This window comes from Hordeum vulgare, chromosome 5H (assembly GCF_904849725.1).
Source record: "Hordeum vulgare subsp. vulgare chromosome 5H, MorexV3_pseudomolecules_assembly, whole genome shotgun sequence".
Lineage (NCBI taxonomy): Eukaryota > Viridiplantae > Streptophyta > Magnoliopsida > Poales > Poaceae > Hordeum > Hordeum vulgare.
In genome coordinates this window covers 583,467,716-583,481,694 of record NC_058522.1, presented here as the reverse complement: position 1 = coordinate 583,481,694, position 13,979 = coordinate 583,467,716, and the positions used below count along the sequence as shown (strand labels likewise).

Sequence of the window (13,979 nt, the reverse complement as noted above, 5' to 3'; positions counted from 1 at the left end):
TATCTTCCGTTTATTAGTCACGATATCTTTCATGTACTTGGCATATGGAGACATTTTGAGCATATGAATTAACCGCATCTGCAGAAAGACGGGTCTCAACATTTCAATAAAGAGCTCAAAATCCTCATCATCCTTTTTCTTGGATGGCTTAGGAGGAAAGGGCATTGGTCTCTGAACCCATGGCTCCCTTTCTTTACCATGCTTTCTAGCAGTGAAGTCATTCTTATCGTATCTCTTAGGTTGTGGGTTACCAGGATTAACCGTAGGTTCAATCTCCACATCCTTATCATTGCTAGGTTGAGCATTATTATGAACATCGCTGTCCATATTGTCACCAGGTTCATGTTCATCACCAGATTGTGTTTCTGCATCAGACGCAGAAATATCATTTGGTTCTTCAGGTGTGACAGTATTTGGTGAACTGACATGTAGGTTTCTATCATCCTTCTTCTTCTTCTTCTTAGGATGACTGGGTGTATCAGCATTAATTCATTGAGAATCTTGATCAATTCTCTTAGGATGGCCTTCAGGATACAAAGGTTCCTAAGTCATTTTGCCTCCTCTAGTAATGACTCTGACAGAGTTGTCAGTTAATTCATTGAGCAAGTCATTCCGAGCTTTAAGTACTTGTTCTACCTGAGTAGTAATCATAGAGGCATGTTTACTCAGAAGCTTCAGATCATTGACATTTCTGTCTACACAAGCACTTAAATGACTAAGCATACGAGTACTTTGTTCCAATTATCTGCTAACATAATCATTGAAACTCTGTTGTTTGGCAACAAAGTTGTCAAATTCATCAAATCATAGGCTAGCAGGTTTGTCAAATGGAATATCACTCTCATTGAATCTACGCAAAGAATTCACCTCTACTACTTGTATCGGGTTATCGAGACCATGGATCTCTTCGATAGGTGGTAGATTTTTGACTTCTTCAGATCTAATGCCTTTCTCTTGCATAGATTTCTTGGCTTCTTGCATATCTTCGGGATTGAGGAATAGAATACCTCTTTTCTTAGGAGTTGGCTTAGGAGGTGGTTCGGGAATAGTCCAAGCATTATCGTTGATCAAGATGTTATTCAGTAGGATCCCAGCTTGTTCTACAGTTCGTTCCCTAAAAACACAACCGGCACAACTATCTAGGTGGTCTCTAAAATCATCGGTAAGTCCGTTATAGAAGATATCAAGTATCTCATTCTTCTTAAGAGGGTGATCAGGCAAAGCATTCTGTAGCTGGATGAGTCTCCCCCAAGCTTGTGGGAGACTCTCTTCTTTGAGTTGAGCAAAGTTGTATATTTCTTGCAAGGCAGCTTGCTTCTTATGGGCAGGGAAATATTTCTCACAGAAGTAATAGACCATATCCTGGGGACTACTCACACATCCAGGAGCAAGAGAAGTGAACCAGTCTTTAGTGTCATCCTTTAGAGAGAAAGGAAACGGCTTAAGGATATAGTAGTAGCGGATCTTCTCCTCACTAGTGAAAAGGGTGGCTATATCGTGTAGTTTGGTAAGATGGGCTACGACCGTCTCAGACTCATAACCGTGGAAAGGATCAGATTCGACTAGAGAGATTATCTTAGGGTCGACAGAGAATTCATAATCCTCATCGGTGATAAAGATAGGTGAAGTGGCAAACTTTGGGTCGTATTTCATCCTAGCTTTCAGAGATTTTTCCTTCCACTTGAGAAGTAATTTCTCAGCGTCATAGGCATCCTTACACGCAAGAAAATCCTCAGCTATCTCTCCCTCCATAACATAACCCTCAGGTATATCAGGCAATTCATATCTAGGAGAGCTAGATCTAGCAGGAGCAAAAGCAGGTTCTAACTCAATAGTATCGGCAGTTTCAGAAGCATCACGAGCATTGGGAGTAACTCTAGCAATATGAGCATCAAGGAATACCCCTAGTGGCATATCACGCAAAGTAGTATCTCTAGCAGTATCAAGCATAGCATCATCAGGCAAAATAGCATCTCTAGCATCATCAGGCAAAGCAGTATCAAGCATAGCATCATGGATAGCAGTATCAGGCATAGCATCTCTAGTAGTATCAGGCATAGTATCTCTAGCAGTATCAGGCATAGTAGCATCAAGCATAGTAGCATCATAAGCATCATCAATAGCAGTAGCATCTCTAGCATCATCTAGCACATGCGACATATCAAGATTTCTAGCAGGAGGCGGTGTCGCAAACTTACTCATAACTGAAGGTGAATCAAGTGCAGAGCTAGATGGCAGTTCCTTACCTCCCCTCGTAGTTGAGGGCAAGACTTTGGTTCTTGGATCTTTCAGATTCTTCATAGTGATCAGCAGATATAAATCCCAAGTGACTCAGAGAATATAGCTATCCTCCCCCGACAACGGCGCTAGAAAAGAGCTGCTGGCAGTCCCCGGCAACGGCGCCAGAAAAAAACTGCTTCCAGTTGCTCAACAATTAGCAATTGTCTTGCAATGGCCCACCAGCGTGTGGGACCGCGACAGTTTTCGAGGGTAGAGTATTCAACCCAAATTTGTTGGTTCGACACGATGGGAGTGAAAGGATATTCTCCAGTATTAGCAGTTGAGTTGTCGGCTCAACCACACCTGAAAGATTAGTATCTGCAAGCAGGCTATAAGCAGCAAAGGTAGCATGATAGCAACGGTGCTAGGAAAGAATATGTTGACGACAGATTATTCCTAATTGAAGTATCAATGGCGCCAGAAAAGTATTGTAGCAGGTAGTAGCAGTGTAACGAGTAACAGTAGTGGCAAGGAACAACAATAGTGACAACAGTAGCAAGTAGCAACAGTAGCAAGTAACGGCAATAGCAAGTAACAGTAGTGGCAGCAGCAGCAGGACAAAGCAAGTAACAATAGCAGCAACAGTAGTAACATCAGCAGAGCAAAGCAAGTAACAGTAGCAGCAAGTAACATTAGCAGCAAGTAACAGTGGCAGTGGGACAAACTCGTAGGCAATGGATCGGTGATTTGTTGGATGACATTCATCATGCAACAGTTATAACACGAAGAGATATGTGGCTAGCTCCCGTTCGTCAATGTGATGTAGGCATACATTCCGTGTGTAGTCATACGTGCTTAGGGAAAAGAACTTGTATGACATCTATTGTCCATCCCTCCTGTGGCAGCGGGGTCCAAATGGATACTACGGGATATTAAGGTTCTCCTTTTAATAAAGAACCGGACCAACGCATTAGCACTTGGTGAACACATGAACTCCTCAAACTATGGTCATCACCGGGAGTGGTTCCGGTTATTGTCACTCCGGGGTTGCCGGATCATAACACATAGTAGGTAACTACAACTTGCAAGATCGGATCTAAAACACACATATATTGGTGACAACATAATAATTTCAGATTTGAATTCATGGCACTCGGGCCCTAGTGACAAGCATTAAGCATGGCAAAGTAGTAGTAACATCAATCTCAGAACATAGTGGATACTAGGGATCAATCCCCGTCAAAATTAACTCGATTACATGATAGATCTCATCCTACTCATCACCGCCCAACGAGCTTACAAATAGATTACTGAGGAACGATGAAGAGCTTCATGGAATTGGAGAGGGAAGAAGGTTGATGATGATGATGGTGACGATCTCCTTCATCCGGAGCCCAAAACAGACTCTAGATCTGCCCTCCAGGGCAAGAACGGGATGTGGCGGCGCCTCTGGATCGTGAAACACGATGAACTCTTCTCTCTTGATTTTTTTTCTAGACGAAAGGGAATAAATAGCGCTGGAATTGGGGGCGGCAGAGCCACGTGGGCCCCACAAGTCTGGTAGCCGCGGCCGGGGGGGGGGAGGGGAGGCCGCGGCTACAGGGCTTGTGGCCCACTGGCCCGTCCCCTCTGGTGGATCTTTGCGCAGGTATTTTTCATATTTTCCAGAAATATTCTCCGTAAATTTTCAGGACGTTCCGACAACTTTCATTTCTGCACAAAAACAACACCATGGCAATTCTGCTGAAAACAACGTCAGTCCGGTTTAATTCCATTCAAATCATGCAAATTAGAGTCCAAAACAAGGGCAAAAGAGTTTGGAAAAATAGATACGATGGAGATGTATCATATTACCGAGTGGGCCCCGAGATACCTCTCCGTCATACGGAGTGAAAAATCCCAATCTTGATCCATGCCAACTCAATGTACACCTTCGGAGATACCTGTAGAGCACCTTTATAGTCACCTAGTAACGTTGTGGTGTTTGATACACACAAGACATTCCTCTGATGTGAGTGAGTTACATGATTTCATGGTCGTAGGATTGTATACTTGACAATGGAGAAAAACAATAGCAACAAAATAACACGACCACATGCTACATTTATAATTTGGGTCTTGTCCATCACATCATTACCCTAATGACGTGGTCTCGTTATCAACTGACAACACTTTGTCTATGGCTAGGAAACCTTAACCATCTTTGATCAACGAGCTAGTCAACTAGAGGCTCACTAGGAACATTGTTTTGTCTATATATCCACACATGCATTTGTGTTTCCATCCAATACAATTGTAGCATGGATAATAAACGATTATCTTGAAACAGGAAATGTAATAATAACTATTTTATTATTGCCTCTAGGGCATATTTACAACAACTCAAAGCAGCGTCGAACAATGTGTCGGTATAGGTCACCAAAGGCGACACATTTAGTGTCGGCAAAGATCTTTGCCGAAAGAAAAGGGTTGTCCCCTATAGTCCTGCGAGGAAAGGTCTTTGGCGAGAGAAAAACTTACTCCGACAGATTGTATGACGGTGTTGGTGAGATCTATGGCAACAGACATTTCTATACCGTCAGACAAGTATATACTGACAGCTGATCTGAAACTGTCCAAGGCGGACAGATTCTATGACACCATATCTACGCCGACAGTTTATCTGATACAACATGTGCCGATAGATATTGCAACGTCCCTTTCTACACCGACGGTTTATTTCATGTTCAATTCCTAACACCTATACAAACACTTGCACTTTTCTATCCATCACAAGATACACCGATGGTTATTTTGAGAAAGACATAATAAGGTTTATGTGTGATAGAGCGTATCATATCACGGGGTTTGGATGCACCTGCGAAGTTTGCACCGTCTATCGAGGTGAGAAAGGGCAATGCAAGGTAGTGTAGAGGCTAGCAAATGGCGGTAAGGTAAGAGTGCGTATATACATGGATTCACATTAGTCATAAAGAACTCACATACTTATTGCAAGATTTTATTAGCTCTCTCGAAGCGAAACACTAGTCGCATGCCCCTAGGGAGAAGGTTGGGAGGAGTTAACCATCGCGCGACTCCGATTATAACAGCATAAAGGATTTCAATCAAGGATAAATTATGATCCAACTTCATCGCATAACCAGAGACTATACGTGCATGCTTCGGGAATCACAAACCTTAACATCAATATTCTTACTAATCCACAATCATCAACTAGTGCACCCACATATTACTATCTTAATGTTGCAAACCTATTGCAAGGAATCAAACATATCATGCTGAGTGATCTACAAGTTTTATGTTGGATTTTATGACTAACCATGTAAATAACCAATTCCTTTTGACTCTCTAAATAGGTATAAGTGAAGCATGAGAGTTTAATTCTTTTTACAAAAGACCACGCTCTAATAAATATAAGTGAAGACGAAGAGCATTCTACAAATAACAGTTTTCTATATGTAGAGAAACAGGCAATCCAAACTTAAAATGATAATTGTGAAGCACATGAAGCATTCTATAAAGCCATACTCAAAAGATATAAGTGAAGTGCAATGAGCATTCTATAAATCAACCATGGACTATCTCATACCAGCATGGTGCATAAAATAAAAGTGAAAACTAAACACAAAAGACACTCCAAGATTTATGCATACCATGTGAACAAAACAAAGACGAAAACAAACTAATACTTGTTGAAGAAAGATGGGATGCCTTCCAGGGCATCCCCAAGCTTAGACGCTTGAGTCTCCTGGGATATTTACTTGGGGTGATCACAAGCTAGGCCAACTATGGTTGAAGCAGGTCATGTCCTTGCACCCCGCACCTAGGGTCCAGGGCTTGAACCGCAGGCGGAGAAGGTGGAATTGGAGCCTTCGGTCCAAATGGACATGCACCTTGGTTCTTGTTCACCACTCGAGAGGCCTTAGCAGCAATCTGGGGTGGCTTGCCGGAGTTGGCCTAAGGGGGAGGCGCCTGAGGTTGGCCCCTTGGGGCACACCAATTTTCTTAGGGGGTTGTTGTCGTCGCGACGGTAACTGCTAATGCATCCCCTTGTTCTCCATCTTCTTTCCCACCACCTCCGCAAAGGAGAGAGATCCGGGCCCCCCCTCCAACCTAGTGAACTTCTTGGACTGGAATAGATCTTTCCTTACCCAAAATAATCTGGGAGCATCATAGCTAGGGTTTGCGGGAGTGGGAGAGGTTTGTTTATAAGGTTTGCGCCGCCGGGGAGAGGGGATAGCCCAAAGCTGCCCATAAAAATCTGTTATCTCCTCCTAAAAAGCAACATCTACGCTATAAAGCGTATTCTCTAAACCCGCCTTCCTCCTGGCTACACACCCTCTGATCAACGGTGAAGGGACTGGGGCATGCCGAGGAGTCTTTCTATTCTATTTAAACTAGCTTCTGCCTCCCCCGCACAAGCAGGGTCACCGACGGACAATGACACCACCGGGATTAGGGAACATGATGTTGAGGCTAGAGGGGCTCGTTGTCTTGAACCGCTTCCACCTCGCAGCTTTGGCATGGATCTGACGATTCCGCTTCCTGGATAGCATAAAAAATCATCTAGCATTCCATCCCGCCGTCGCCGCCGGTGAACTACGCCCGCTCCGCGAAGGTCGACCTGCGGATGAAATGTCCATCCACTTGTTTTGGTTGGGGAATCGACCCCATACCACGCACAGCATCTTCGCCCACGCCTTGGGTGAGTTGGCATTGCATCGATCTCCGACTTCCGCACGGCATGGGGGGAGGGATTTGTGAGGCTGTGATGGTAAACAATATGGCTGTCATTTTTATGAATACAGTCGTATTCCGTCAATATTTTTATTTTTGCCCAGACTCGACGATGCTACTAGTACAGTAGTGGGGTTGGGTTGGAGTTGGAGTTGGACCGGATGCAGCGCCTCGTTGCTGTCAGTCAGAAGAAAGAAACGCTATTGCGCTGCGCGCGACATGGCCACGCGGAGGGAGCTTTGGCATCTCTCGTCTCTCGAAAAATCTAGAGTGGAATGGATAGGACCAATCCACATCCACATCACTCCCCTGCATCCGCTCTACTCCTACAAAGGAACGAACTGAGCAAGATTCAAAGAATCATCAGCCCATCCAATCCAATCCGTCTTCCTCTTCTCCTCTCCTTGCTGCACTAGTAGATGAGCATGGCGGCGACGGCACCGGCGGCCGCCACGGCCACGGCCTGGCCTTCCACCTCCTCCTCTATCCACCACCACGCCACCCCCAACCCCCGCGCCCTCCGCTCCGGCTTCCTCGGCCGCGCCCTCACGCTCTGCCCGCACCCGGTGGACGCCCGCGCCGCCGCCGCCGTGTCCGTGCGCGCGGCCTGGGACGGTCCGCTCTCCTCCGCGCGCCTCATCATGCAGGGCCGCAACGTCAAGGTAACTCCTTTCTTCCCCCCAATCCCGCAATCTCCCTCCTGACGCGAAATGGATCCCATTCCCCACCTGAACCGTCCCGCGTCTTGTCTCCGGCGCTCGCAGCTGACGGAGAAGCTCAAGGAGCACATCGAGGACAAGGTGGGGCGCGCGGTGTCCAACCACGCGCACCTGGTGCGGGAGGTGGACGTGCGCCTCTCCGCCCGCGGCGGCGACCTCAGCAAGGGCCCCAAGCTCTCCCGCTGCGAGGTCACGCTCTTCACGCGCCGCCACGGCGTCGTGCGCGCCGAGGAGGAGGAGGAATCCTCCTACGCATCCATCGACGCCGCCGCCGCCGTCGTCAAGCGCAAGCTCCGCAAGATCAAGGAGAAGGAGACGGACGTGCGCCACCTCAAGGGCACCAAGGAGTGGCAGGCCGCCGACGCTGATGCGACTGGCTTCTCCGACGTCGAGGAGGAATCGGAGCTAGAGCTCGAGGAGGACGACCTCGTCGAGGTCATCGGCGCCGAGGACGAGGAGACCGTGCTCACCAAGGTGACCACTGCGCTGACCAATCCATCTGTTTTGCTTGCGTTCAGGAATTGCCACTTGTTTACAACTGTTTTGACTGAAAATTTTGCACCTTTTTATTCATTCACCATCTGATCTAGTGCAGGAATTTACAGTTAGTCTTCGTGAGGAATAGAATTCATATACTCCGTAGTGGAGTATGTTGCTGTGTTAAGATCTACTGTAAGATGAATTGGTGATGTGTGAGCTCATCAACTACGTATGTTGGTTTGCAGGTTGTGCGCACCAAGGTGTTCGAGATGGCGCCGCTGACGGTGGACGAGGCGCTGGAGCAGCTCGAGAACGTCGACCATGACTTCTACGCCTTCAGGAACGAGCAGACAGGTAGCTACCTACGTTAGTGTTGCAGCATTGCATTCACAGTTGAACTTGCATTTGCTCCATGAGAACTGCTCATGTGTACTCCTAAAAACTGAACCATACTAAAAGCTGAACTTACCTGAACCATACTAAAAACTGAACTTACCTGAACTAGATAGACTGAACTGAAGTTAACTGAACCGGGAATTGTGGGACGAAATGCAGGCGAGGTGAACATCCTGTACAAGAGGAAGGAGGGAGGGTTCGGGCTCATCATCCCTAAGCAGGACGGCCACGTCGACAAGGCCACCGTCAACGCCAAGGAGCACCCCGTCGCCGGCTGACCACGCCCTCCGTCAATCACTAGCTGTAGCTGCATTAGTTGGTCTGTTTTTTTTCCCTCATGATGGTCGGTGTCTGTCAAGCAAGTGTTGGTGTTTCATCAGATCAGACAGCCCCTTCTTTGTGCAAATTAACAGACGCTCTCTGGGCTGTGTTAACTCATGATGATCCCACATACCAGTTGGTAAGTTGTTTCTGTGGCTCGAAACGGCAAGTCATATTAACTACTCCCTCCGTAGCAAAATATAAACGGCAGTCATATTAACTACTCCCTCCGTAGCAAAATATAGGTCGCTGGGAGTAGATTCCGACAGCAAATTGACTTTTATGCCCCTAATGCAAATTCTGAATCAGCCCTCTTCTTCATCGCGTCTTCCGCCTCCGCCCCCGCCCTCACCTCCGCCCTCTACCCCCGCCCTCCACCTTCACCTCCCCCTCCACCCCCACCCTCCAGCTCCACCTCCGGCCACCACCCCGCCCTCCACCTCCGATTGAGAGGGCGGCGAAGGCCCGCAGGAAGGCGAGGCGCTTGAACAGGAACCCGAGGCAGCACCGCCCGCACATGCGGAGCGGTCGCCACGAGCCATCGTCGGTGGGTTTGGGGATTTGGACATAGCTCCAGATCCACCGCGAGCCATCGCCGGTGGGTTTGGGGATTTGGACGTAGCTCCAGATCCACCGCGAGCCATCGCCGGTGGGTTTGGGGATTTGGACGTAGCTCCAGATCCACCGCGAGCCATCGCCGGTGGGTTTGGGGATTTGGACGTAGCTCCAGATCCACCGCGAGCCATCGCCGGTGGGTTTGGGGATTTGGACGTAGCTCTAGATCCATCGCTGCGCAGCCCGACACCGCTTCAGATCCGCCACTCTGTAGCTCCGCCACCGCTCATCGCCTCCTTCATCCAGATCCAGCGCTGGCATACCCACATACACGGCCCCGTGGAGTATAAGCTCGTCGCTGACGCAAAAGATTTGATTTTTCTTTACCTCCCGGGGGGGGGGGGGGTGAGTGGAGGCGGAGTGATGGAGATAAACTGGAGGTGGAAGAGGTAGAGGCCGGTTTACGGGCCGGCGGGCGACGGGGAGAGGGGGAGGCCGGCGAGCAACGGTGAGAGAGGGAAGTCGGCGAGCGACATGGAAAGGGGGGGCGGTGAGTGCGAGCGAGTAAATGCGGACAGTGCGGCTGGGCGAGTGAGCGACGCGGGGCAAAATTGGAAAGTGGGGATATTTTATTACTGGACAAAAATTGAACAAAAAACTTCCAACGACCTACATTTGGGGACGGAGGGAGTACTTCGTTACATAATATAAAAACGTTTTCAACGCTACAATAGTGTAAAAACGCTCTTATATTTTGAGAGGGAGGGAGTAATAGTTAATCGCGTAAAAATCAAAAAGTTGCGTAAAAATCAAAAACTTGCCCTTGTGAAGCTCTGATCTGCATAAGAAAGAAGCTGCTACAAGTAGTAAAACATGTTTCAGCTGACAAGCTCTATATGAACTTCACTGAAAGTGAGACCAGGCTCTGAACGACACCAATGGACACATCTATCTCAATATTACATACTCCCCCGTCCGGAATTACTTGTCCTGTAAATATATAAAAAAAGATGTATCTAAAACTAAAATACATCTAGATACATCAATTTCTATAACAAATATTTTTCTTTGTTTTAACCAGGCTGACCCCCTTTCCGTTAGTAGAATGGCCCTCCCAAGGTAGATTGTATCGCTCGGTCTTAGTTTATCGACATTTGCTTCCTTGATGGATTGGACAGCGATCTGGAATGGATACAAGGCAATGCAGGAGCGTGCATTCCTTGATGGATTGGACAGGGCGATCTGGCCGATGTGAGGGAAAGCTACGGCGTGTTCATGGCGCACTCACAAACCCAAGAATCCAAAGCCCCCAAAATGAAGGAAATTGAACGAACAATAATTGGGCCCGAATTGGTCTGATATGATATGATTGACAACCAAGACATGAACAACTTTGACCACCACCCATTCATTTCGAATGAATTGCAAAAAAAAACATTGATATTAAAGGCTAGGGTTGCATGAACCACAGTTCTACGGGTTTGTGTAAAAAATCACTAATTTTGACCTTAATTTTTTTGCAAAAAACATTAGTTATCGGTTTTGAACGTTTTGATGACGATTATGATAGGTGGGATCCGCTTTTACCGATGTGGCGTAACGGTTCACGTCGGATGTTGTTAAAGATATATGTTTACCAAAAACTCCCTCACTTGTTCAAAAAAGAGAAAAATACCCGTGGTTAACTTTTTTAAAACAAAATCCACGCCAGTCCAGATGCCCCTCCCTCACCGGGCCGCCGGCTGCCCTCAGCCGTGCCCCGAGCCGGATCCGGGCAGACCGGCCTTCATGTCCCCAACGCAGCATGCCAGCATCGGATCCGACCATCGATCGGCCTCCACCGCCCTCCCTGCAGCATGGCTGCCGCCGTCACTGCACTTGCCCGTGCGCGGCCACCGCGGCTGCTGCTCGCTCCCGTGCGCCCGGCCTGCTGCTGGTCGCGCCCGTTGCGGCCGACGCTGCTGCAGTTTGCGGCGTGCGCGGCTGCTGCTCTCTCCCGTGCGTGCCCGGCCAGCATTCCTGCTGCTCGCTCCCGTCGTGGCCCGCATGGTTGGTGCACGCTCCCGTGCGTGCCCGGCCCACTGCCGCTCGTGCTCGTCATGACCGGCACGGCTGCTGCTCGCAAGGAGGCGCACCAAAGAATGTTGCCACCGTCCCAGGTCGTGCCCTCCGCCGCCCTGCTCGGCACTGGCGCCAGCGAAAGTAGCAACTGCTCTGGTGTACGGCTCATGCGGCAACTTCGCGCGTGCAAAAACTGTTGCTGCCGGTCCTCCAGCGTCCGCGACAGCTGCTGCTCCAGCGTCTAAGGGCAGCAAGGGCAGGCCATGGCCATGGCAGCTGTTGCTGCTGCAGGCCGGTGAGAAGAGAGAGAGGAGACGGGGGCTGATTGCTTTTTATTTTTTTGAAGAAGGGTGTCGGTGCAAAATCCCCGGTCTAACGGCGTCACCTGTGAATCGTTAGTCACGTCGGCAAAAGCGGGGCCCATCTGTCATAATCGTCATCAAAACGTTCAAAACCGACAACTAGTATTTTTTGCAAAAAAATAAGCTCGTCAAAATTAATGGTTTTGGCACAAACCCGTAAAATTGTGATTTCTGGAACCCTAGCCTTCAATACCGATGTTTTTTTGCAATTCACTCCATTCGTTCCCTACCGCCTGCTCTCTCTCTCCCTCTCTCAATCCAATCCAAGCGGCAGCAATGATGACTCCCACCGATGGCCACAGTGCTAGGGGGTGGGGACCGACAGATTATGAAACCGTGGGTGGTGGATGCTGCAACCGTGGGCTCCTGAAGCTGCAACGACCTCGACCGGCGACACGGGACAATGCTACATCACGCAGCAGGAGATGATGCTGGAGTGGTGGCACCAATTTTGCTGGAACCGACCATGGAGAGTCTTGGGGTGGCGGTGGTGATTGCGATGGATGCCGAGTACCAGGTCTTCATCAGATCAGATCATTGGTACCCAGTTCGATTCACGTGTCTGTCGCTATCCTGTTGAAATAGGCTTCGACTTTCTGAATTCTTACGCCGTAGTCCTTTCATCAACACAGAGTGAAGTCATTCATCCAGATTCCAGCTCCACCTTCAACATGACTCCATGACGGTTGTACGTTTCAGCGTGCACCCCGTTGACTTCAAGCTCTCTTATGTGTACATTGTCTTGAACCAACGCTGTGTCATAGTTTTGTCAAAGCCGCACAAGTCCTCAAACCCGCGTCACGTGTTTCCACTTTCCAGAATTCGGCCACCATCAGCATCACGTTTTTATATCGTCGTCGTTTGAAATCGCCGTCGTCTTCTACTTTAACCGACATCCCCGCCGAACCGTCAGACAGTCCAGTCAGATCCAACCGAAATTATCCGACCACGATCATACTTTACCTTGCGTCGTGTTCGTCCGCACTTCGTGTATTGTTTGACGCCACATGTATACATAATCCTGCAACAACATGCTCCATACTCTTCCGAGCTTTATACACGCGTCGTAGACATGCCAACCATCTGGTAAAAACACGCGTGCATTTAGCAACACCTCGGCACACAATCAAGAGCGTGCCACGCAACTCTCGAGGATCTTTTCCATGCCACGTCAATACCATGTAACAAGCTACAATCTCATGTCCCCGTAGCTTCCCAGATCAGCTCGTCCACTGTCAACGCCAAAGGCCATGGCACCATAGCGCACACAAGAACCTCAAGGGACAATCGGCCTCCCGTACGGGCCACACCGTGGCTGCTCCTGCAACTAGCCACAAAACCTCCGAGCTGACACGTACATGATCCCACGCCTGACTGCTCCTGCTGGGATGAATAGTACTTTCTCTATTTTAAAATAACCGTCTTAACTTTATACTCCCTCCGTTTTTTTTACTCCGTGTATAAGATTTGGTCAAAATCAAACAACATAAAGTTTGATCAAATTTATATAAAAAATATGGATATCTACTATATTAACTTTATATAGTATGAAAATACATCTCGTGATGCATCTGATAGTATTGATTTCATGTTGTGAATGTTGATATTTTTTAATATAAAATTAGTCAAATTTTATAAAGCTTGACTTTGACCAAACCTTATATGCAGACTAAAAAAAACTGAGGAAGTACCAACTTTCGTATAAATTTATACTAAGCTTAAGACACTTTTTTAAGACTAGGGGTAGTATTATATACCAGTATTTCGTAATACATAGTACCATAAGTTGGTTTACAACTGTATTCTTTCACTAACACCTGGTCCTAGGCTTGACTGTTCCTGCATAGTATCATAATAAATCTTAATTTGTTTACAACTGTATTTTTTCATTGACTCACAATTTTGTTTTTCCTTTGTAAACTAATATAAGAGCGTTTAGATAACTAAAATAATGATCCAAACGCTTTTATATTAGTTTACGGAGGGAGTAACTTTTATTCGTTCATCATGTGAACTAGTGCAGGAATTCACAATCAGTCCTTAATTATGAAGAATCGAATTCATATACTATGTTGCTGTGTTAAGATTCAAGATTGGTAGAAGCCTGTGATGTGTGAGCTCATCAACT

At 47.6% G+C, this 13,979-nt stretch overlaps 1 protein-coding gene across 1 annotated transcript; it reads left to right on the top strand.

Annotated features, from left to right (window-relative positions):
* The first annotated feature begins 7,154 nt into the window (after positions 1-7,154).
* LOC123399637 (ribosome-binding factor PSRP1, chloroplastic) lies at positions 7,155-9,016 on the top strand. The gene is made up of 4 exons (XM_045094031.1): positions 7,155-7,619; positions 7,722-8,150; positions 8,402-8,510; positions 8,712-9,016. Exons 1-4 carry the CDS (start codon positions 7,377-7,379, stop codon positions 8,828-8,830), a joined length of 900 nt encoding a protein of 299 aa, XP_044949966.1. The 5' UTR covers positions 7,155-7,376; the 3' UTR covers positions 8,831-9,016.
* The last annotated feature ends 4,963 nt before the right edge of the window (positions 9,017-13,979 follow it).

What these genes read in the sequence shown, in the direction of transcription:
- LOC123399637 (XM_045094031.1), top strand. Translation starts at nt 7,377, where the DNA reads ATGAGCATGGCGGCGACGGCACCGGCGGCCGCCACGGCCACGGCCTGG. An exon ending in TGCAGGGCCGCAACGTCAAG is followed by an intron (nt 7,620 to 7,721) that starts GTAACTCCTTTC and finishes CGGCGCTCGCAG; the next exon opens with CTGACGGAGAAGCTCAAGGA. An exon ending in AGGAGACCGTGCTCACCAAG is followed by an intron (nt 8,151 to 8,401) that starts GTGACCACTGCG and finishes GTTGGTTTGCAG; the next exon opens with GTTGTGCGCACCAAGGTGTT.